Source organism: Xyrauchen texanus, chromosome 1, assembly GCF_025860055.1.
Source record: "Xyrauchen texanus isolate HMW12.3.18 chromosome 1, RBS_HiC_50CHRs, whole genome shotgun sequence".
NCBI lineage: Eukaryota > Metazoa > Chordata > Actinopteri > Cypriniformes > Catostomidae > Xyrauchen > Xyrauchen texanus.
The window spans coordinates 14,509,040-14,535,540 of NC_068276.1; the positions used below are offsets into that span (position 1 = coordinate 14,509,040).

General features: G+C 39.5%; 1 protein-coding gene across 2 annotated transcripts; it reads left to right on the plus strand.

Moving 5' to 3' along the window:
* Nucleotides 1-85: 85 nt before the first annotated feature.
* LOC127621688 (mitochondrial inner membrane protease subunit 1-like) lies at nucleotides 86-25,908 on the plus strand. 2 transcript variants are annotated; one of them, XR_007967898.1, is made up of 6 exons: nucleotides 86-126; nucleotides 17,189-17,313; nucleotides 17,440-17,528; nucleotides 17,675-17,801; nucleotides 23,688-25,169; nucleotides 25,771-25,804. XR_007967898.1 is itself a non-coding variant. In XM_052095436.1 (6 exons), exons 2-6 carry the CDS (start codon nucleotides 17,209-17,211, stop codon nucleotides 25,831-25,833), a joined length of 495 nt encoding a protein of 164 aa, XP_051951396.1. In that variant the 5' UTR covers nucleotides 86-126; nucleotides 17,189-17,208; the 3' UTR covers nucleotides 25,834-25,908. The 2 variants fall into 2 exon arrangements, 1 of the variants encoding a protein (XP_051951396.1); XM_052095436.1 differs by having other exon boundaries at nucleotides 25,059-25,169; nucleotides 25,771-25,908.
* The last annotated feature ends 593 nt before the right edge of the window (nucleotides 25,909-26,501 follow it).

Consider the following 26,501-nt stretch of genomic DNA (forward strand, 5'->3'; position numbering starts at 1 on the left):
CTCTAAGCCAATCAGAATGTGACTAGCTCAGTGACGGTGACGTAACGGAGTTGAGGTTTACTGCAGCTTTGTGCACGACATCTGATAAGCAGCACAAACAGCACGCTGTCAGTTGACATGAGTCAGGTAGGATTACTGTAGAAATGATACAGGACAGCTTGAGTTTTCATTATAACTTAAAGCAGTTCCACCACTTATCCATAATGCATCCCCGTGGTAGATTCGGCACTATGTAGATTTGTAAAATAGCCAAAAAAGTAATTCAAGTCATGCTCTCAATCTTTTGAAGTAGTTGAAGCTGCCATAGTTGACGCTAATAGTCAGATGTAGGCTGTTGCATTTTATTATTTTTGGTTATGTGATACTACAATGATGTTTAATACGTTCACTAACTGTGTTTCGGAAACAAGAACTCTATTGTTCATACTGAAATTGTAAACAGGAGGTTGACAATTAACATGGTCATAGACTTTCAGTAGAATTTAAGAGGACAACTTATATACACTATAAATCACGTTGAGACACACATGACTGAATTTTGAGCTGCTTTGACTTTTTTTGTTGTTGCCATTTCTGACCTAATATTGACTTTATGACATGCTAGTCTATTGCATACTGTGGCATCTCAAAAACAAACACGACAAAGTTAAACTTCATTTATCAAACCAAATAGCATCTTTGTTTGATATAATGGCAAGTGATTTTCTAGTTCCAAATTAGCAATTTAGTCAAGTCAAGTGGTTTTCCACTCAAGTGGGTATCGTTCAACCATATAAAGCTAGTACAGTACACAGCAAAACGAGACAACGTTCCTCCAGGACCATGGTGCTACATAAAAACAACATAGGACAAACACAGAACCATATGAGACTACACAGACTAAAGACTACACGTGAAACGTGTGCAAAAAATTACGGGACAGTACAATAAATTACTAAAATGAACAGGACAATAGGCACAGTGAGAGACAGTGCAGCGCCGACCAGTACACATTTGTAATCTGAGTAGTGCAAAACGATGACACTTTCTAAAAATGCCAAATGTAAACATAACATGAATGACAATGAATTAAAGTGCAACTCTGGACACTTGCAAAAGTTAGATGGTGTACAGGTGTGTGTGTGTCAGTCCAGTCTCTGAGTATTGAGGAGTCTGATGGCTTGGGGGAAGAAGCTGTTACACAGTCTGGCCGTGAGAGCCCGAATGCTTCGGTACTGCCAGATGGCAGGAGGGTGAAGAGTTTGTGTGAGGGTGTGTGGGGTCATCCACAATGCTGGTTGCTTTGCGGATGCAGCGTTTTGTGTAAATGTCTGTGATGGAGGGAAGAGAGACCCCTATGATCTTCTCAGCTGTCCTCACTATCTTCTGCAGGACTTTGCGGTCCGAAACAGTGCAAGTCCCAAACCAGGCAGTGATGCAGCTGCTGAGGATGCTCTCAATAGTCCCTCTATAGAATGGATGGGGGGTGGGAGATGTGCTTTTCTCAGCCTTCGAAGAAAGTAGAGACGCTGCTGGACTTTCTTGGTAATAGAGCTGGTGTTGAGGGACCAGGTGAGCTTCTCCGCCAGGTGAACACCAAGGAATTTGGAGCTTTTGACGATCTCCACAGAAGAGCCGTCAATGTTCAGTGGAGAGTGGTAACTCTGTGATCTCCTAAAGTCAACAACCATCTCTTTTGTTTTGTCCACATTCAGAGACAAGTTGTTGGCTCTACACCAGTCCGTTAGCTGCTGCACCTCCTCTCTGTATGCTGACTCGTCGTTCTTGCTGATGAGACCCACCACGGTCGTGTCATCGGCGAACTTGATGTGGTTCGAACTGTGCATTCCTGCACAGTCGTGACTTGTGAGTCAGCAGAGTGAACAGCGTTGGACTGAGCACACAGCCCTGGGGGGCCCCAGTGCTCAGTGTGGTGGTGGTGGAGATGTTGTTCCCGATCGGACTGACTGAGGTCTCCCAGTCAGGAAGTCCAGGATCCAGTTGCAGAGGGAGGTGTCCAGGCCCAGTAGGTTCAGCTTTCCAATCAGGTGCTGAGGAATGATTGTGTTGAATGATGAGCTGAAGTCTATGAACAGCATTCAAAGTATGAGTCCTTTTTATCTAGGTGGGTTAGGGCCAGATGGAGGGTGGTGGCGATGGCATCATCTGTTGAATGGTTGGGATGATACACGAACTGCAGTGGGTCTAGTGAGGGGCAGCTGGGTCTTAATGTGCCTCATGACGAGCCTCTCAAAGCACTTCATGATGATGGGTGTGAGTGCGATGGGATGGTAGTCGTTGAGGCAGGACACTGAAGACTTCTTTGGCATGGGGACGATGGTGGTGGCCTTGAAGCACATTGGAACGATGGCGCTGCTCAGAGAGATGTTGAAGATGTCGGTAAGAATATCTGCCAGCTGGTCAGCATCCTCTGAGCACTCTGCTAGGAATATTGTCTGGCCCAGCAGCCTTCCGTGGGTTGACACTACGTAGAGTTTTCCTCACATCAGCCGTGGTAAGAGAGAGCACCTGGTCGTTGGGAGGAAGGGTGGTCTTCCTTGCCACCACATCATTCTGCGCCTCAAACCGAGCGTAGAATTCGTTCAGCGCATCTGGAGGGAGGCATGTTTGTTACAGGCAACTGATGCTGTCCTGTAGTTGGTGATGGCCTGGATGCCCAGCCAAATGTGCCGCGTGACGGCGCTGTCCTGGAAGTGACCGTGGATTCTCTGGGCGTGTGCGCGCTTTGCCTCTCTTATGCCCCGGGACAGTTTGGCCCTCACTGTTATTAGGGCCGCCTTGTCGCCTGCTCTGAAGGAGCTGTCTCATGTCCTCAGCAGCGCACGCACCTCCGCAGTCATACACGGCTTCTGGTTGGAGCTTGTTGTGATGGTCTTTGAGAAAGTGACATCATCAATGTACTTTCTGATGTAGCTGATCACTGATGCTGTGTATTCCTCCAAGTTGGTAGAGTCGCCATATGTTGCTGCCTCCCTGAACATGTGCCAGTCAGTACACTCAAAACAGTCCTCAAAAGCAGAGATGCCTCCTGCTTCTGAAGCAGTTTTGTGCACCTGACAAGCAGTCTGTATGCTGTGATTAGCATAACAGAGATGTGGTCTGAGTAGCCGTGTTGGGGGCGGGGCTCCGAACGGTATGCACCTGGGATGTTTGTGTAAACAAGATCAAGCGTGTTCAGCCCCTCCACATACTGATGGAATTTAGGGAGCACTGTCTTGAGATTTGCATGGTTGAAATCTCCGGCAACAATAAACAGTCCGTCAGGGTGAGCGTTCTACAGTTCATACAGTTCACAGAGTGCTTCCTTAACATTAGCGCTGGGGGGAAAGTAAACTCCGGTTATAATGACAGTGGTGAATTCCTGTGGTAAATAAAAAGGTCTCTGTAAAGGATTTCCTCCAAGGGATGACACTTGAAGCACTTGCTTGGAGGTGAGGTTCTTTATTTTCAACACTTAGACATGCACACAGCACTTTTACAAAGACAGGTACTATTCAAATACATACAGTAGTTCTGTAGTCAGTCTCACTCTCTCTCGATGGAGGCCCTCTGGCTGCCTTTTATGCCGCTCTCCCCGTGCTCACTGAAATTAGAGACAGGTGTTAGACATAATTTAGCTCAGGTGTAAGCGCCCTTACCGATTTTCTCTCCCGGACGGGCGCTTGACCACGCCCCCGCTGCCATAGTCTCCATCTAATAATCACAAGCTCCACCAGCAATGAGCAGTAGGTAGAGACTAGCATAGAGTTCTTGCACCATTCCGTGTTGATTGATGTAAACACACAAGCCACCACCGCGAGAGCTTACCGCACAGAGCTGCATTTCTGTAGGCACGAAACGAGGCGAGTCCGTCTAGCTGAATGGCAGCATCCGTAACTCTGTCACTGAGCCACATCTCCGTGAAAACAAAGATGCAGCAGTCTCTAAACTCACGCTGCATAGTCTGCTGCATTTTATTGTCCAGGGAGCAAACATTTAAGAGCAGGATAGATGGGAGAGCCAGCCAGCTAGGGTTTGTTTTTAGCCTAGCATGGACCCCTGCCCTCTTGCCGTCCTCGCACACCGCTTACGATGTCCTCTCCCTGGCCACCGGCATCAGGCGACGCCGAGGACTGGAGGCCTGGTCTCCACAGCAAGCCGAGGTTGCATAGCTTCTCCTGCAGATCATCATGCAGCTTGGTTGTTGCATGAGTCTTATATTTCAGTTGCCATGAGCCATAAAAGTCAGGCTAAGTTACAAAAATAGCACCATTTTGGATCCGGAATGGCAGCTGTGTGCTACTGTGCCATCATCTTGGATCAAATTTAGCATGATTACTCAAGGAAAAGGTGATTTAGTGATGGCTGCTGGAAATCGGGCCTGTCTAGATTTGATAAAAATGCATTTTTCTAGTAGTGATGGTGCTGTTTTTTTTTACATCAATAATGTCCTGACTATATTTTGTGATCAGTTGAATGCCACTTTGGTGAATTAAAGTACCAATTGCTTTCCATAAGAGCAAAATCTGTACATTATTCCAAACTTTTTTCTATATATATATATATATATATATATATATACAAACATACATATGCACACACACACACACACTTTTTCAGTTTTGCCCACTAATTTACTATTGGATTAAGGTCAAGGCTTTGTGATGGCCACTCCAGTACCTTGACTTTGTTGTCCTTAAGCCATTTTGCCACAACTTTGGAGGTGTGCTTGGGGTCATTGTCCATTTGGAAGACCCATTTGTGACAAGCTTTAACTTCCTGGCTGTTCTCTTGAGATTTTGCTTCAAATTTCAATATATCCACTTAATTTTCCTTCCTCAAGATGCCTCCTGCTGCAAAGCACCCCCACCACATGATGCTGCCACGCCATGCTTCACAGTTGGGATGATGTTCTTCGGCTTGCAAGCCTCACCTTTTTTCCTCCAAACATAATGCTCATTATGGCCAAAAAGTTACATTTCTGTTTCATCAGACCAGAGGACTTTTCTCCAAAAAGTAAGATCTTTGTCCCCATGTGCACTTGCAAACTGTTGTCTGGCTCTTTTCTAGCGGTTTCTAGCAGTGGCTTCTTCCTTGCTGAGCAGCCTTTCAGGTTATGTCGATATAGGACTCGTTTTACTGTGGATGTAGATAATTGTCTACCTGTTTCCTATAGCATCTTCACATGGTTCTTTGCTGTTGTTCTAGGATTGATTTTCACTTTTAGCACCAATCTACGTTCATCTCTAGGAGACAGAATGTGTCTCCTTCCTGAGCAGTATGAAGGCTGCATGGTCCTATGGTGTTTATACTTGTGTACTATTGTTTTTACAGATGAATGTGGTACCTTCAGGCATTTTGAATTTGCTCCCAAGGATGAACCAGCCAAATATTTTTCTGAGGTCTTGGATTTCTTTTGATTTTTCCATGATGTCAAAAAAAGAGGCACTGAGTTTGAAGGTCACTTAAGGATTCAACTTCAGTTAATAGTGTACAGCTGTGGCCAAAAGTATTGGCATTGACATCAATTTTGTGTTTTGCAAAGTTTGCTGCTTCAGTATTTGTAGATAATTTTTCAATGGTATACTGGAAAACAATGATAAGCATATCATGAGTTTTAAAGGCTTTTATTGGCAAAAACATTAAATATATGCAAAGAGTCAATATTTACAATGTAGACCCTTGTTCTTCATAACCTCTGTAATTCGCTCTGGCTTGCTGGATATCAGGTTCTGGGCCAAATCCTGACATTCTTGCCTTATTAGTTCTCTGGGTTGATCGCAATTTGTGGGCTTCTGCTTGTCCAGTTGCCTTTTGAGGATTGACCACATGTTCTCTATGGGATTAAGATCCGGGAAGTTGCCTGGCCACGGATCCAAAATTTCAATGTAATGATCTCCTAGCCACTTCATTATCACTCTTGACTTGTGACATGGTGCTCCATCATGCTGGAAAATGTACAGATCATCACCAAATTGCTCCTGGATCTTTGGGAGAAGTTGCTCTTGCAAGACGTTTTGATACCATTATTTTTTCATGGCAGTGTTTTTGGGCAGAATTGTGTGAGAGCCCACTCCCTTGGATGAAAAGCAACCCCACACATGGATGGTCTCAGGATGCTTCACTGTCACACGACAGAGGACATCATTTCCAGATGTCCCAAACAGTCAGAAGGGGCCTTCATCAGAGGAAATAACTTTGCACCAGTCTTCTGCTGTCCAATCATTTTACTTCCTGCAGAATTTCAGTCTGTCCTTGATGTTTTTCTTGGAGAGAAGTGTCTTCTTTGCTGCCCTTCTTGACACCAGGCCATTGTCCAAAAGTCTTTGCCTCACTGTGCGTGCAGATGCACTCACACCAACCTGCTGCCAATATTGAGCAAGCTCTGCACTGGTGGTGACACGATTCCGTAGCTGACTCCTCAGGAGGAGACAGTCCTGGTGCTTGCTGGACACTTTCTTCACTGCAGTTGAACCTCTCTCCTTGAAGTTCTTGATGATCCGGTAAATGGTTCTCTCAGGTGCAATATTCTTTGCAGCAATTTCCTTGCATGTGAGGCCATTTTGATGCAAAGCGATGATGGCTGCACGTCTTTCTTTAGAGGTAACCATTGCTAACAAGAACACAATGATTGGAAGCACTTCTTCCCTCCTTTTATAGAAATCAGTCTGCTCTTATAATCCAATCAGAATGATAGAGTGATTTCACCTGACTAGTACTCGTTCACACTTTCCCAGGTGCTGGTGATATGATTAGTGAAATTATGTTAGCTGGTCATTTTGTGCCAGGGCATAAACACAGTGAATTTTGGGTTTTTGTGATAAAGTTAATTTTTTTGGCCAATGAAGATTTTTGCATTTATTTAAAATGCATCTGATCAATCTGCACAATTATCTAGAAACAATGTGAATCAACACCACAACAACTGAAGCAGAAAACTTTGCAAAACACAACATTTATGTCACTGCCAATACTTTTGGCCACAGCTGTATAGTGTGTCATTTGGGACACAGCTTAAGAGATAAAGCAATAAATCATAATATATCATAGCCAAGAGGCAGAGGTTCAGACAGTTGTTGAGTTGTTGAAATCTCTTTGATTAAGTGGTTACACTTTATGGCTTGCTGCATTATTTGCCACAATGCACGTTCCCATTAAGGAATTGATTTATGGAAAACAGTGCACCTTTTTGTTTCTTCAGATGCTGGTGTATTTTTATTTTTATTATTTCAGTTTTATCCTCTCTTTATCAAAAACAGCTTTAATCGGTTTTTATACACCAATCAGCCACAACATTTAAACCACCTGCCTATTATTGTGTAGGTCCCTTTTTCTGCCAAAACAGCACCAACCTTATTCTAAGATATTCTTCTCACCACAATTGTACAGAGCGGTTATCTGAGTTACCGTTGACTTTGTCAGTTCAAACAAGTCTGGCCATTCTCTGTTGACCTCTCTCATCTTCAAGGCATTTTCATCCACAGAACTGCCTCTCACTGGATGTTTTTTTGTTTTTGGCACCATTCAGTGTAAATTCTAGAGACTGTTGTGTGTGAAAATCCCAGGAGATCAGCAGTTACAGAAATACTCAAACCAGCCCATCTGGCACCAACAATCATGCCACGATCCAAATCAATGAGATAAAATGTTTTCCTATTCTGATGGTTGATGTGAACATTAACTGAAGCTCCTGACCTGTATCTGCATGATTTTATTCCCTGCACTGCTGCCACATGATTGGCTGATTAGATAATCGCATGGATGACGCCGTGAAAAGGATCTCATTGCTGAACACTTCACTACTACCAGCCAGTTGCCAAATATATTCACTTTAGTTGCATACCATGAAATTTGGTTGAAAATGTGAGTGAATCCTCTCATTGTAGTAGAGGGTTGCTCATCGAGTGAAAGATCGATCTTGGGATTTAAGAATCAATATCGAGATCATTTAAAGGAAGATCATGATTAATCAGAAAAACAATATTTTTACCCACCCCTAATGTGAAATAAAACTGTGGTCCTCAACTTGTTTTGCTTCTGGACCCAGATTTGACATTAATCTGAGTAAGTGGTGTGCTAAGATAGTACACAAATTGTTTATTGTCCAAAGTAACCAAAATGGCCTTAAATTTAAACACAAAATTAAAGCTACACTATGCCTTTGACAACACACATCAGTTCAAAGCACCTTTACAGAAAATGAATTAATATCTATAATGTCTTAGTCATCATTGTGTAGTTTGATAAATTATGATTGTGAATATAAATAATTGTATTTATAACCTCTGTGAGCAAGCCGGAGGCGACTGTGGCAAGGAGCACAAAACCCCATAAGATGTTGCTTAATGGAGAAAAATAACCTTGGGAGAAACCAGACTCACTGTGGGGGCCAGTTCCCCTCTGGCTAACATCATGAATATAATGCCAATATTACTTATGTATAGTGCAAGTCAAAACTTGCAAACTAAGTAAGTGTTAAGGGTCCATGTTTAAACAAAGATTTTGTATGAACTGTAAGATTAATGACTAATGTCTTTGAAGTCCATCCTGGATTAACTGCAGAAGTTCACATAGATGCAATTGTCCTTTGTTAGTGGGCTGATGAAAGGTTTTGTTGGCTATTAATCGATAGTCTATGTATTCAATTTTAAGAGTGTTGTCCATCATTAGACCAAGGTGATGCAGGCAGAGATCAGTGAAGTGCATCGCAGTTTGATAGACAGGTGAGGTCTATCCTAAGACCAATATTCAGGCAATGGCATATGATGTATCTCATGTCTTATGGTTGGAGTTGGCATTGGCATCAGTTCATCCTCTGAAGTCCATCGTAATAGACTGATGTGATGTTTGGCTGGCACCGGCTGAATTTAGTCGTCTTCACTCAGAGACACATAGCAGTGGAGTCCAGCACGAAGCAGGAATGGAGCTGGATATGTACGATTGTTTTGTTGAAAATGAACAAAATTTAATTAATTTAACTATCTGTCTTCCAAACCATGTATTTGCCTTATCCCGATTCGCTATGTTAAGCCTATAATAATAATTTATATTTTAGAGCTGTCGTGATGGATTTGGCGGGAAATTGCATACTTCCGTCATTTGTCCGTCCGTGCGTGTATGTCTGTAAATAAAGAAAAGAAGGACTGGATCTACTATAGTCGTGTGTTTATGTACGGTGATAAGTTTGGTAGTAGTTTGAAGCTGAAAGCTTGTAGCCATAACAAATTAGCAACATTGACCATGGACCATTCCTCTGGGGAATCACCCATTTTCAACATAAAAAAACATAGAAACCAGAAGAGTCTGCAAGCAAAAAGAGAAAGTGACAGAGCCTGTAATAATAAAACATGAAACATCAGCTTGACTTTTTCAGAGGTGCTGACAACTCCGAGATCTGAAAGGATTTAAAACCGACCCAGAAATGGCTTTTTCTTGCTCGACAGGTAAGATAATGTATTGGACCGATTGTTTGCCAGGTAGCTCTCTTAGCGCAGTAGTTTTTGCAGCATTAGCCACTCTAATGGGGCATTTTATTATGGATTTTTATATTGCAATGTTTCATTTCATTTTCAAGGAAGGACAATGGAAAAAAAGTCTTTATGCTGGTGACAACGCAATCTCTAAACCAGTTACTACCTTATGGCTCCTACACACTACACGGCTTTCAAAGACATCGGATCGTGGTACCGTTCATATTACACAACTGTCTGTCTTGTCATTGAAGTCGTAGCATTTTCAAATTACATGACGAATCCGCAACAGGGGTGAACACGTTACTAGATATTTTAACATTAACATTTTCCTCAGAAGAAGAGCGGGACTCCGATGAACATTTGTATTTTGAAGAGAGACTTGATCCAGCCGAGGATACAATTTTGTACGAGTAAGTCATTTAGTTTTCATTAGCTGACATGCGATTTTATATAAACATGTACAGATTTTACTAGTGGGACTGTTTCCAGACTTGCCAGACAGGAATCAGAGTATTGACATTTGAAATATATCCTAATAAGCAAGTTTTAGTTACATTTAATTGCTGTTTCAGCTAAAGCAGATATTTAAATTGTATGTTGTATAATATAAATATGGTATGTAATATGATATGATGTAAAAATAATATGAATGTTTAGATTATATTTGATCTATTTATTATATAAAATTCAGCTTTGTTCACAAATGGCCTTTTACAATATATTTAAATAGAAAACTGTTCTTTTAAATTGTAAAAAGAGTTCAGAATATCAATGTTGTTTCTGTATTTTGGATCAAATAAATCCAGTCTTGGTGAGCAGAAGAGACTTCTTTTAACGGTAGTGTAGGTCTAAAATTAAGTAAAGTCTTTATGTAAAGAAAATGTATAGTCAGATTACTTCTTTTAACTTAAAACTTGAGTTTGATCATTAAGTCTCCTCACATTCATTCTCTATCCCTCATTGATAGGCCCAGGGGAGGAGTCTTTTGTCTCTTCATGTGTAAATTACCTTAATATTCATGATTGTTTACGCCTCCTCGCATATTACCTTTCAACACTAAAATTGTCTTACAAAAGTTAAATTATTATATTGTTTTGTATGAATGAGTGATCAGGATGGTTTTCACATCATTTTGTAGCAAAACCTCTAGGCTGCTAGACCCAGTTCCCAAATGTCTTGTGGACAAATGTTTAGTATGTGTTATATGACCTTATTTCAGTGACTTAAAATTGCATTTTTTTCTCAAAAAACATGCATAAACATTATTTTCTCATAAACACAAACCTGTACACACATGTTGCTCACATATTATTGTAGCCCAGTTTGTGCTGAATACAGTGTTATCAGACTTTAGCCATTAATATGTTTTTAAGCAACTGAAAAAAGTCAAGACAAATGTCAAGGCATGTCAAAACTTCTCCAGGGCACAAAATAGCCCCAGAGGGTTAATGCACCACTATGGTTCAATGTATGATTTAATGGACATAAACATGCTCGGCTCAATACATGACAATCTTTTATTAGTGTGATATGAGCAATATTTCTGTCCTGAAAACAATTTGGTTATGAAGTTCGCCACTGTAATATAATTGTTTCCATTGACTGGTGAGTTCTTGGCTAACAATTTATGTCAATAGCATTTCCATGACATGACACTTACCTGTATAATGTGTTTTGGGCACAGCGTTTAATAATGTGTATTAAAAATCTTTGATGCTTGCCCAGTCTCAAAGCCCACGGCACGTGCCTGCTCAGGATGCATCTGCAAATAAAATGCAACTACATTGGGACGACAGGTGATGTGTGTCTTATATTCAGTTTAGCCCCAGAAATGGTTCTTGAACCATGTGACTTTGTACAACATTCACATAGCATTCGTTCAACTGCGACGGGAAGTTTATTTGGATTGGTGTCTAGTGAAGGAACACGAGGACATTTGCATTTCAGACTGTACATTGAACTGCTATTTTGTGCATGCGCTGTATGGAGATTTAAGCGTTCTTGTACGCTTTAGTGTGGTTAAGCAACTTTGGGAAATTCTTAAAAATGTAAGTGTGGATGGAGAGCATTTTGAAAATGGAAAAGCCATTTTCAAATGTATCCTGATTAACGTAAACCTAGCCTAAAAATAAAAAAGAAATTGTTTTGTTTGTTTTTAGCATTGTTTTCTAAGACTCTGTTAGAACATGCCTGTAACCCAGCTGAGAACCACTGAAATAAAATGACATGTAAAAACAAAGACTAATTTAAAAAAAGAATTGCTAGGGATGGGCATAGAAGGGAGAATTGTACGATTTCTGCATTAGCCACAAAAGAAGGCCTAACCCGGCAGGGCTGATAAGATCTGTCTGTCTTTCAGCTCCATCTTGGGTTCAGGCTGCAGTCAAAGGTCATTTCAGTAAAGATTATGCTTTTTATATAATGTCATTGTTACAACACTGGCTCAGCTTCCTTTGATATCATTTCACTTGTGTTCGTATTTACGGGGCTTGACTCTATAATTGGCTTTAGCCATTATTACATCCCTTTTAAAATTCATTTGATTTCCACTGGACTGTTGTAAAAATGAAGTGATGAAGGAGGGAGCTTTCCTTTGTGTCATGCGTGCAGACATCTGTCCTCCATCAACCAACCAGGTCTCCATCCCAGCTCAATTCGCCAGCCTCATTCTGATATTTGCACTGATTGCCTTCCCATTACCAAATCTTCAGGTTTCTGATCCCCTTCACCGCACATGTAGCACCGATGACAAAAAAGAGACCGATCATAAGCCTCCCTCAGCTGCCTTCTGCTACACAGATCAAGAACATCAGAGGTTTCACCCCCATTCCATCTTCCCCATCTTCCTACCATCTGGGTTCTCAGGGGAATGCCATCTTGGTTAACACTTTGGATCTATGTAATCTTCTTAAGCCCCACAGAAACCCCAGACTAGAGCCATGTATGTCTAAATTCAGATATGCTGTGATAAATCGAGAAGCCAGCTTTTGGATTGGGTACCTCTGGGGTTCTTCCCGCTGTCACCCTTTCATAAGTCAGAAAGACTCATGTCAGAAGTCAGAATTTGACAATTATCAAGTATTCATATTGCTGTACATTTTGGTAGTTGCCATGAAATACTTTTGGGAAATTGACCTGTGTTATGTGATATACACCCATCTAAAGCCCATCAAATTATTTACTAATTGTTATGCATGCAGCTTTTATGACTTCATATTAAATGAGAAACTACAGTACATGGAATATTTGTTTCAATGCAGGACCATTTAACCCTTAAATGCATATGTCGGGACTTTATTGGCTCGGGACATTGTTCCACCCCCTTTAACTCATCCATCCATTTTGGAGTTACAGTATGCCCTCACTTTTTTCGTATTATTCAAACATTCTCTTATGAATAATATAATAATATAAATGCAAAAAAAAATAAAAAAAATAACAATATATATATTATTGCGTGAATATGCGTGAATAGATGCTATTTGTTAATCAATGTGGTGTTGTTGTTTCAGTGATTGACTTGATTTACATTTGGCATTGCTATTTGATGAAGAAGCAATGAGAATGTAACATATAGCAAGCACAGCACATGAACACTTTGGTATTATATATGATATATAAGCTGTAGGTCTATAGTTAGACACAATAAGTGCTTGAGAAAACTTAAAAACAAACCAGAATATATTCTATTCTATTCGTTTTTAATTGTATTAAATGCTTTGAAGGTAGTGCACTATCTGGGCATTTTGTGGATCCATTTGTGATAGATATTTGGGTTTTGTTCAAATAGTACACTTTGACAAATTAAAAAATGCACATGCACTTCATTAGAATCACTCAATGCTCACTGCAGCACTAGTTAAATCACATGTCCGTTAACGTTTTAAGATTTCAGGTTAAAAAGTTATATGAAAGTATAAGGAGAATTAATTAATGTAACCTAAGATGTAAGGTCATTTTGCAATTTGTTACCCAATTCAATCCTTACAAAGCTTTTGCGGTCAGCGTAACATTATGGCATACCTCGGGTTTTAGTGACCCACCCACCCACACACACACACACTTTGGTGTGGGCAATGTTGGCTTTGCCAGTAAGTGGTCACTCAGAAGTAACTGCCAAGAAACCACCCATAACACCCTAGCAATTCTCTAGCAACCACATAGTAACACCCTGGCATTTTGGCAGTTAGTTTTGCATTTTTCACTCACATTGACTTCAAATGTGAAAATTTAGTAATCACTATAAAAAGTAATTATGGTTGTGTGATATGTGTAACACAGACACTGTAAAATAAAGCATAACCTTTTTTTCTATCTGTCTCAGTTACAAATACTTTATTACAGGTGTGGTTGTTACTACTCGGACTGATTTGCTATGATTTTCTAACATGTTTTCTTTTAATTCTTCTCATTCTAAATGATCAGCAATCTTTACAACAGCTATCGTTCTGATATAGTAGTGCTTTCCAGTGTCACCTGGGTTTGTGTTTACTTTCTTTGCTGTTTCAGGAGGTCGGCCGAGTGTTATCACATTTGAATGTGTCACAGAGTTGTAGTGACCTTTACACGTGTGCAACATCAGTCTCAACACCTGAATTGGTGTTTGCAAGGTTTATATTTTTGGGTTGATTTTTGTTTGTTGTATTTAGTTTTTTGTATACCAGATGCTTGCAGTGTAACCACTTTTATTGGCTTCTAAATAGAGATTCCCAGTAACATCCAGAATCTGAATTCGAAATAGAATTAGAAAATTATACAGTTCTTTGGCTGAGGGTGTTATTCCATGTTATTTTCTCGCTTGTTGCCAAGTTCACACGTTAAATAGAGACAAATTTGCTTATGTTTTCTTTTTATCCTCATTGGATGACCCCTAGATACAGCTCTTCCTTAATCAGAGTGACACAAGATATTCATTTATATTCAGAACTTTGTTTTTACTGTGTGTTTAGATGCCACCTGCTTCTCAGCTCTCTTTTTCCCTTTTCTTGCATTATGGGTTTTTGGGGTTCTGGGCTACAGATGGCTCTCCAGAGATGCCCTGTATGTGACTGTGTAGCAAATATATATACATTGTCTTGTGTAATCCTGGATTAAGGAGGACTTTGAGTTAATTATCCAATTGTTAGACAAAATTCATTTTGGTCTGTCACTTCCCCTCCCAAAGAATCATGTGGCAGTGCTTGTTCCAAACACACAAGGGAATTTTCAGGAATAGAGATTTAATCTCGATTGTCTGAAGGTCTGTTTGATTTTTGGCTAAACTCCATTTGATTCCAAGCAGCTGACTCAACCAGCCCCCCCCCTCTCTCTCTCTCTCTCTCTCTCTCTCACTATCTCTCTCTCATACACACACACACACACACACACACTTATGGTGCCAACGGAAAACCAGGCGGCGGCATATGGACTATCTCTTGATATCATTCATTGGCCGTGTAATCTTATTATGCTAAATCCTTAATCCTCACCTATGCTGGACGCCCACAACAGTGACTGTGCTGGTGATTGGCTGACTAGACCGTTGTCGGGGAAACTGGGTTCTCCATGCCTCTGCCACACATTCTGCCAAGCTGGTCTGCAATATGTGCATGACTCTTTTAATTCAAGTGGTTTGTCTCTGCTAACCTCTCGGCAATACAGTAGCTCAACTAAAGCATGGTGCTAGCAGGATGGGTTCTATTTCCAGGGACCACTGGCTAAATGTATAATTTGGATAAAAATGTCTGCCAAATACATAAAGGTAAAATGATCCAGAATTATTTATTACTTAATCATGGGCAAATTATAATAAGCGGAACTAGTGAATGTTGAATTGAAAAGCTAAAGAAAATTAAGTATAAACAATGCACTTTATAACGAGCATACAAGTTTTAAAAGGTTAGCATATATGGCGATTGAAAGGGAAAGTGGGCACAACAACAAAAGCCCAAAACCCCAACCTAGACTTCAATCATCTAAAAAACAGCTGGCCCATTCACTGCCTCCTCAAGATATGACTGCATCCAGTCAGGAAGAAGCATCCCTGGATGGAGGGGACCTTGAGGTAGAGTCTGGGATATCTAACTCACATACCCTGTGTTTGTGTTGGGTGTATCAGATGTAATTATGAGGATTCTGAGGTGTGAATTTGATGGCTGACCAGAATAGAATGGGAGCGGAGCAGGGGACGGAGGTATTGGGCAAGTAGATGGTTGGTTGGTAATGGGATTATGTGTAGCTCTTCCATGACACACAGAGAAAGACACCTGACACTTGGACTGGGATGGAGAATTAATTCCACCCCATATTGGAGATGTCATTCCCAAGCCAATTGGGCTTTGGGTTAGGTCATGGTTTCATTTAGCTTCTGCTCGGCTGGTTCCTCTTTATTCCTTAGGTTTCTTTCAGTAGGAGAGATTGAAGGAGAATGTAAGGTTCCTTCTTCACTGGACATCCAGCAGAGCCGTTCTCCAGAAGACTCTGTTTTCTAATTGATTTGATTTTTAGAGTTTCTTGAAGCAGTCGGAAGAATTGACAAACAGCACAACAATAAAGTGCTGGGTTATCTATTGTGCTCTTTCTCTGCTGAAGCAGGTTTTATAAATGTGTACAAACACATTCTTTATTTACTCATGCTCCCTGCTCATCTACTAGCTTGATGACTGAGGAAAAGTCAATAGTTTGAGAGGGGATGAACTGTTTATTCAGACAACGCACCACAGTTTTATCAGTTAAAGTGCTAGGGTGTGAGGACAAACAAAGGACCTGGTGTTCTGTCGCTATGGCGATTGTGTTACTTTTTTCTGACTCAAAAAGATGCCTGCTAGCACGGTCACCTGCTCGCACAGGTGTAGATTGGCTCAGTAAGGGTCACACACCTAGGGGTCACTCGTTGTGTGTTGTTGATGGGTTGCAGAGGCTCCTGAGAATGAAACACCAAAGATGGTGCCATCTCTAATGATCACTTTGGTTTCACAGTTTTAACTGTTAGCCATTAAATGTGTGAGGTGCACCCCCCACCACCTCAATGACGAAGTGTTTAAAACCGTTATTTGGTCCTCTGGTAAATTAGTGGTACTAAGTGATATTTCAATTATAAATTGCAAAAATGTTGATGCATCCGTGGTGCAGTGGTTAGTACATATGCTCAAGACATGCTGTTGAGCTTTGGTACTCATGTGGGTAATGCAGTTTCAAGTCTGGCCTGCAGTATGCTGGATTCTGTTCCCATATTCCAGTCACTCTCTACTCTCTGTATATCAATCTTATAAAGAAAACAAATCCACATTTTACAGCAAAATAGTTACAGATCTCAGGAATACTCTATTTTGACTGGACAATTTAGGCATTAATTCAGAGATTAAAAAAAAATATTGATATTTTGTGTCTATTTTAATTTATTTGGCAAGTTTATTATTGGGATTATGGTCAGTCAGACTGGCACAGTAGATCACAGCTCCGAAGCAAACTGGAGGTTGAATTTAGTGTTTCTGGAGTCTTTTTTTAATTTGACCTTTTACCTAATTTACTGTTCTCTTTCTTCTCCCATAATAACATTTCAATGCAAATCAATATTTCATTTATTTATTTGTTGTGTAGACATTATATAAGTGGGATGATGTAAAGTCAGCCAGTCATTATCAATAAATAAACTACCAACCTAGTTATCAACCTAAACTCAATCTTGATGATATTAACATGGATTGTGAATAATCTATTATTGTTTCAGTTCTTTTTAAGTTCTCTCTTTTTTTCAGTATTTCTGAGAAGTGGCAGGATGTTCAGGGGTTTCTTTGTGAAGACGCTTGGCTTTGTCGGTTACACCATTCAATATGGCTGCATCGCTCACTGCGCCATTGAGTATATTGGTGAATTCGTGTCGGTAAGTTTCCTGAGCTTGTTTGCAAGTCTGGTTGGTGCTTGCACTGACTGTAAACCAAAAATATGTGCGTTAAGTAAATACCCAATTTAAAAGTTCTTATTTTTACCCACATTTCACCCGCAACAGTGCTCAGGACCTTCCATGGAACCCACCATCATTAGCCATGATGTTGTTTTCTCAGAGCGATTAAGCCATCACCTCTATCAAATACAAAAGTGAGTGTGCTTGCAATGCTAACTTTGATTCACTTTTATTTTAAGCATATCACAAAAACTAAATTTTTATTTGTGCTTTGTCACCCTCTAAAATATATTTGGATAATTTTGCCTTCATATTGATGCCACCTGTTATGTTGTCTTAGAGGTGATATTGTAATAGCCAAAAGCCCCTTTGATCCAAAGATGAATATTTGTAAAAGAGTAATCGGACTGGAGGGGGACAAAGTCTGCACCAGTGGACCATCTGACATCTTTAAAACACATACTTACGTGAGTATCTATCATGCCTCAAATAAATTTTTCTTGAAGGAATATTTACTATTTCATTAACCCATGTACATTTCTGAAGGTACTGAACAATGGATCCTAGACAGGGTAGATAGATCCTGAATTTAATTTGACCTGAAAGAATAGACGTCTCTCCAAAACAAATTTACAGTGCACAAATGTTTTTTTGTTTGTCCTATTTAATGGACTACGACTATGATAGTCAAAAAGTGTCAAGTGACAAACACAAACTACCCCGTTGGGGAAAATGTGATTCGGGCTGGGGCAGAGAGTAATGGGAATCAGGATTGATCGGACCAAAGAGGGATGGAAGCATCAAAGACAGGACCAACACACAAGACCGACTGGAACAAACCGACCAACTGGAACAAACCAACAGACCAACCGAATACACAAGCACATAAGACTGGAAACAAGATGAACTGGCACTGGACACCAAACACAAGGAGACTAAGATAGGGAAGGAAATCAAACAGTTTAATGCAGGGCAGGTGTAACAAATAAACTAATAATGGGCAAACAAGGAGGCGGGGTATGACTTAAGACAGAGACACACGTGGCAATACAGAAACAAAACAAAGCAATGTGCTCTCACAAGACAAAGAAACACCTGAAAGTCATGCGTGCACATCGCCAAGACAATAAGGCAATACACGCCCATCAACTGACAAACAAGACGAGAGAATGCGTAGCAACACCTAATAAAGTGATGCCACACATTCTCACACTAAATGAAACCTAACAAAAGCAAGATAGGACACCTGTGCGATAGTTCGGCCACGCAGAAACCCAAAATCCCAGACCTAAGTGACCGAAACTCAGCACAATGTGAAGACAGCTCACGACCCGGGCGTGCTGCACAATGCACACATGCCAATACAGGACAAGACATGGAACATGAGTGACCGGATCCTGACACCAAAACTGAAACCCAGAAATGAAACACAAGAAAAAAGACCGACCAAATACGAATTAATGTCACGGTCCTGTCAGATGACCCCCCCCCCCAATGGGAGTTGTCCCAAAACGGAACATCAAATAATACACAAGACAGACAAAACGAGCACTAACATATAACAGAAAGGGAGGGAAACCAAAGAGGGAACTTCAGGAAAGGGGCAGTGGCCTCGGCCACTGAAATGGCCAAGGCTTCAGGCGCTGGTTCTGGGCGCTGGCTCGTTGACCATGGCAGGCGTGGGCGCTGGCTTGTTGACAGGAGCAGGCATGGGTGCTAGCTCGTTGACCAGGGCAGGCGTGGGTGCTGGTCAAGGGAATGGCCTCCGTGGCTGTGGATGCTATCAGCGACTGAGGAGTGGGTACCCTCCTCCTCCTCTTATGGGCAGAGTGAAGAACTGCTGCAGTGACAGCCTCCACCTCCTAGCGGTAGCAGCAGGCAGCAGGAGTGAATGAACGCCGCCTCCAGGCAGTCAGCAGTAGTGGGCTCGGCCGATGGGCAGGGCTTCCCTCTCTGTTTCCTTCTTTGAGTTGTGGGGGCAATGGTTGGGGCGTCCACCTCTGTGTGGGGAGTACCCTCATCCTCGGGTTGGGATGAGGATAGGAAGTCTTCCGAGGCGCTGGCTGTGATAACTTCCTCCCATTTAAGGGCTTGCCTGACTGCCTCGTGAAAGTATTCATCCTTAAACTGTTCTGGGACACAAGATCTAATAGGTTCAGTCAGACCTGCTCAAAAAAGATCAATTAGGCAGGTCTGATTGTATCCCAGACCCGAGGATAACAACTCTAGGGCATATCCTCACACAGACTTGTGCTCCTGCAGGGCAGGCTGTAACAAATGAAGTAATAACGGGCAAACAAGGAGGCGGAGTATGACGTAACACAGCGAGACACACGGCGATACAGAAACAAATGAAAGCCCCTCATAGAGTCTATACAAGTCTGTGGACTTTGTGTTCTGCCTCTCTCTGATCATTGTGTAAAGCACTGCTTTTACACTATACTAAACTCTCTGTTACACTTTGCCCTCTACTCTCACTGTCAAGGTGAATACATTTGAATTGCACATGCATTCACTCATCCGTTGGGTAAAATATTTACCTTTTTCTGACATCAAATGCTTGTTTTTCAGTTATCATTGGCCTAAAAAGTGTGTAGCCACCCTGTCACTGAAAGCTGGTATTCCTTTTTTGTATTGCTTGTTTTTTTTTTTCTTCTTCTTTCTTTTCACCTTGACTGTGTGCAGCACTGGTCTATAATTTTTGCAGAGGCTGTTATTGTTAGTGCCAGATGAGTAGAGCAAGTGATAGAAAAAGGATAGACAAAAGATAAGGCTTGTCACAGGACTCAGTTATGGTAAAGAGATACAACCCATCAGCCTGAAAAGGGCACATGATTGCAAAAGTGTCTCACTCTCAGTAACCTGAGCTTACAGCCTTGTCAGAATTAGTAATTACTGTGTTTGCAAGGAAGCACTGTATTGATATTCTTCAAACATTCTGACTCCTAACCCTTTACTAGGGTTACATTTCTGCTATTAATTTAGCTCAAACTACTTAATGTACAGACTCCATTGAACTCTTGTTTTGCAGTTAATTTTACTTATTCTTCTTATTACATTTACATTTATGCATTTGGCAGACGCTTTTATCCAAAGCGACTTACAGTGCACTTATTACAGGGACAATCCCCCCGGAGCAACCTGGAGTTAAGAGCCTTGCTCAAGGACACAATGGTGGTGGCCCTGGGGTTAGAACCTGCGACCTTCTGATTAACAGCCCTGTGCTTTAGCTACTACGCCACCACCACTTATTATAAAGTTATAATGAGCTTTATTCTTTTTAAGAGAAATAAGAGTTTAAAAATACAGACAACCACACCTTACAGCAATGACATCATAATAATCTTTCTCTTCTGAATTCCAGTTGGCCTTTTTTCTACATCTATATGCAAACTGAATTGTGATTTGGTGTTTTCTTTCTAAAATCTCTTTAACTATGTTTTGCACAAGGCTGCACAGAAGCCGTGTTATGTGTTGATTCTTGCACACAGCTAACATAAAACTACAAATATCTGATGCAATATTTCATTACACAACTGAAGCCTAATACCTAAACTTTCAGAAACATTTAAAATCCCTTTTTTTCTATAATTCTATCCATATTTAATATGACAATATTACTGTAAGATATGTTATATGATATATACAGTGTATATATATATATATATATATATATATATATATATATATATATATATATAGATATTAGGGCTGTCGATTTAACGTGTTGGCCCCGGACCGTAATAAGGAAGATCCCTGAGAAATGCAAGCTTGTAGTACCACATGTTTACTCCAGAGGGCAGTAAGTGAAACTTCAGCAGTATGGTAACGCGCAGTTTATACAGTGAAGAAAACAACCATCCAGCAGACAGAACAACACAAACATGCGTTACGTTCTTGCGTTCAAAACACTTGATGGAGAGCAAATCCGAACTAAGAGATCTCAATATGTATTCTATGTATTAAACTATATTTAACTTGACACAGTGACCTAAAAATGTTATGTTTATGACGCAATGCACCCGAGACGCTACACAAGCATGTCTGACACTTGTTGAAATTGAACTGATTGACAAATTCACTTGTGAAATGGATTGCTGTGAACTGTAAGCCAATGATTGGCTTATGATCAATAATATGGTAGTAAACAATACATTGTATTCTAAAGCAATTTTTTGTATTGTCTTATCAATGATTAACTCTTCTGCCACAAGAATGTAATTCATATTAATTATCTGAATAAATATATATATATATATATATATATATATATATATATATATATATATATATATATATATATATATATATACATATATATATATATATATATATATATATATATATATATATATATATATATACATATAAATATTATAAAAATTGTATAAGTTTAATTCAGTAAAGAAATTCACTGCAGGAAAAATCCTATTGTTATCAAGTGTTTTTGTCTTGTTTTCCATTTAAAAATGTCTAAAAATCCTTAAATCAAGATGCATTTAAATGAGAAGCAACATATAAGATATTTAGACTGTCTTTAAGAGAATGTATCTTAAATTTACAGTTAGTATATTTGTATATACGTGTATTTCTTCACTTGGTTATACTTCTGAGAGTGCAGTAAAGTCAAAATATACTTATATTCAAGATCTGTTCTCTAAAAGCAAGTATAAATATCTTATATGCTTCTTCTCATGTTAATGCATCTTTTTTTGAAGGATTTTTAGATATTTTTAAATAGTTGTATTTTTAATATTATATTCAACATTCTCCGATAACAATTTTTTCTTCTGCAGTATAGCTGCTAAAATGTTTTAATTGTTTTAAAATAATTTTACATATTTATATTGGAAAACAAGCCAAAACAAAAGCATATTTTGTTGCAGTGTATAATAGGCCGAAGATTACCCTCTCTCACCTTTCTGTTCACTTCAATCCACCTTTAACTCACAAAAAACAAACTCTCTCGTATTAATAAAGCTGCGTATTGCCAATTTTCTTCACGATAAGAAATGCACAGTGACACATATATTATGATTCAATAGGCCACGAGCCATCACGTTATAATCTAGCTGCATTAAGTGTGCGCGCTTGAGGGACAAGTGTCCCCGTGACAGTGTGTGCCTCAGCCGGGTGCAGTTTCATTCTCTCCCCCTTAGATCGGGACATTTGTGCAACTCATTGATGAGGTGCTGACCACACAAAAATGCCAGTTTCGGAGTTTGTAGTTATTTACATGATCTGCTACTGTATTATTTGAAATTTAATAAAGCTATAATGCATTAAATATTTAATGTCTGGGTGTTTCCTAAAGATGCTCGACATGCAAGTTTTGCTTCAGCGGAGCGTCAGCTCCAGCTCCACTTATTCCACAACGAGAGTGCTTCTGTATTTACTTACTTTGTATTTTTGCATTATAATTCCCTCATACTTTGTGATCTACTTCACCTGAAGCTGTTTGGAAAGTTTACAGGGCATCTGGACTGTGATCTGTGTAATTCTTCCTCTCCTCAGTCAGGCGTGAGCTGCAGTGCTGCTCTCATCATTAAAGTTTAAAGTGATCTCATGTTACATTAAATTAGATCAAAAGACTATTCGACAATGAAAATTAATTTAGCGATAACGTCGACCAATCGTTTCAACCCTACAGAATATATTACATTCAAGATTCAGAGTAGTTACATTTAAAAGATTGAATGCATGGTTGTCAACATTTGTGTCTGGTCACAGTATGGTGAGATTTCTCATATGCTTGCCAAAAGGTGGTTAGCTTCTCAACAACAGATGACAGCGGTCTGACATTTCTTGTGGATGGAACCAAACATATGTTTCCAGGCTAATGAGAGTTGACTGCAAGAAGACTACATGCTGACATATGTTAATAATCACAGCTCTTTTTGTGTCATCAATGATGCATTTGTTTGTAATTAGTCACGAAAATCATTCAGTGGGTAATATTTGAAAATGAGATGCCTTCATAAGATATATATGATTTACCATCTATAGCTATGACTGCTTTGAGTGATGATGTGAATAAATATGATTCTATGGAATTCTTAGGGATTTTACATATAATTCAATGGAATTCAACAAATACTACAGTAGATATGATTCTATAGAATTCTACATATTATTCAGTGGAAGTCTGCCAATACTACTGTATATATGATCCTGTGGAATTCTGGAAGTTTGGCTGATTCAAGTTAGCCATCGCCATACTGTTATGTTTTATAATGACAACGTGATGTGTTGTTCACCCTAGCCACCCTTATATAGGGGGTGGAGGGAACTTAATTAGGGGCCTGACAGCCCCAGTCTCCTTGTGTGATGAGATTATTCCTAATTGATGTCAGTGTGGATCAGGCTTCGCTCGGTTGCCGCCCCAGCCTGGCAGGTCTGTCCATGGTCTAGACCCACGGAGCAGCTCGCAGAGGCATTGCCTCACCCCTCACCGAGAGGATAAAGGCGATTGGGGGGTGCATGGCCCAAGCGGTCAGTAATAATGATCCCATCTGAAATGAGCAGTGAATTCATGTGAACTTTCACACTGCTCGGAGCTTATCTTATAATCACAAACGAATCTATAGATATTCTTACAATACGACCCTCTTTCCACCTGGTATCAGGATGTGTTTTCGGTGATCCAGTGATCACATGTGGTCAGCCGAGATGCATTCCTGTTTCCATCTGGTATTACCATGCATCTCAAATGCTTCTTGTGTTCAGATTTCAAGGGGAGGATCTCTGATTTCATGATGACATACATCCATCAATATATCCATCGCGGTGTCAGTGTGTTACCGTATCATATTACACCGCAAAAACAACCTAGTTGCATAGAATAAATGTTACTATAATAACATTTTTGCAAACTGAATTTTACTTGCCAAAATCTTCATTTAGTTGCAGTTTCCTGATAAATCCTCAAGTACAACGGAAGATCACACACTGCTATGCTATGATATTGAAACACTTTTACCCTAACGCATCATTTAAAAATATATATTTTAACACTTGTATCACAAACTCACCTACATTTACACACTTATTCCAATCTGATTAGTTTGCGCAGTAGCTCACCTAGACTCTAAATTAGGTGGTTTGAGACCAGTTAAGCACGCAAGCTGACACGTGAGACAAAGCAACATTTTGGGCAGAATTATCCATTATTTTGTACTAACCTGAATTTCAGATGTGTGTGCTTGTCATCTGTGTCTCTGGATGTTTTTGTTTTATTTTCATATCAGGAGGTTATTTCCTTTCAAAGACACACGTAACTGGCAGAGTTTAAACTTGTTTAATTAGCGCAGCGGTTGATTGACAGGTGAGGGGTGGCGCTTCACTGTTGACTGGATTCAGAAAGGATTGTGTTTCACACCTAATGTGGTCACTTGTGCTTTTGTGGTTTCAGTGATCCAATCACAAAGCATCTTGGACAACATCTCCTTCTGTATTTAACGCTGATCACTTGCTATTGGATCACAAAAACACATCTTAATTCCAGGTGAAAATGGGGTCTATTATACTATCAGTACTATCAAATGTAAATACTACCATTTCTTAATGGGGCAAAAGATAATTGCACTGCCCAAATGTACTGATGGAATAATGAACTTGCTCTTGTAAATTGTTATTTTTAGTTTGAGGAATATTCATAATAAAGGTTATGCACTAATTTCTATGAAATCCAACATTTTTCTGTTCCTCATACTGCCGTTATCTAGGTACCAAGAGGGCATGTGTGGCTTGAAGGCGATAACCTTCGGAATTCCACAGATTCCCGAAGCTATGGCCCAATTCCCTTTGCCTTGATTCGAGGACGTGTTTGCTTAAAGGTAATGAGGATACAGTCTTGTTGTTTGACCTATACACTTCCCCTGTGGCCAAACTATAAGCTTCTTGAGTTTGAACTGATGTCTTTTAATGTTGTAGGCTATTTTTCAAATTACGTATTTGTTATTTGTTTATATGAAGTACAAATATAAATTACAAATTAATTTACATATAAGTACAAATTTATTATATAAATATAATAAATGGGGCTTTCTTGTTTTCTTTTTCCACAAATAAATGGAATTAGTCCAAACTATGGTGTTGTCTGCATTTGATACTGTTTTCAGCTGTCGTCCCATATAGCATTATGTGCCCATGACCCTGTAAAAAGTTCCCATCACCTTCTGTCTGCCTTTGAAAAGTCAAAGGCAAATGATACTAGGATAGGGGGTACAAGATACAAAAAAAAAATATGTATTTTCTCCACTTTTAGAATGAATTTTAAAAGGTTAAAATTCTTTATAAAATTTTAATTCAAAATGTAAAATTAAAAGTTAATTCTGAAATTATTAGATAATTATTATAAAGTGTTAGAATATATTGTATAATGTATTTAAAATAATAAATACTTCTTTTCTTTTTCTTTTTTTTTTCTTTTTGCAGTTGTGGCCACCACATAGTTTTGGCGTATTGGCTGAAAGTCCTAATGATGGGCATATTTTATGAAGAAACTGTCTTCATGTATTGCTGGAATTTAAATGCTATTTTTAGAGTGTTTTAAAATAAATTCATATTTATGAGAATAACGTCTTGCGCTTCATTGTTTACAGCAAACTCTATGATGATACATTTGTTTCTTTGTGGGCATATCATCTTTATAGATCATGACACAATCAATGGTTTAAAATGTTGGTAATTCAAAAAAGGTGAAAACCCCTTAACATTACTTTGTTTCAAATGGGTATCACAAGTATCAAAGCAGTTGACCTGGAAATAACATTCTTAAATCTACCAAAATTACTTTTTTCAATATAAGCATTTGTGTGTGCACAATATGAAATGCAAATGAGCTTTAACTCCGATACAAATTGTGAGAATATTAATAAAATCTTATAAAACACAGACCAGCTACATGGTGTTGGTTCTCTAAAATGTTTCCTGAAAAAAGTTGTTAATCGTATGTTGATGTCTTTATGCTCGAGAGGCTATTTTAAGACTTTTTAAATGGTCAGGACTTTCATAGTATCATAAAATCCTCATTAGATATATTATTTGTCATTATTGTAAAGGAATGTGCAGTCCACTATCTCACCAGTGTTAATTGATGTAATGTAATGATTGTCATTAGTCTGAGTTAGTCATTTATTTGTTTGATTGAGCTTTTCTAGGCTTAC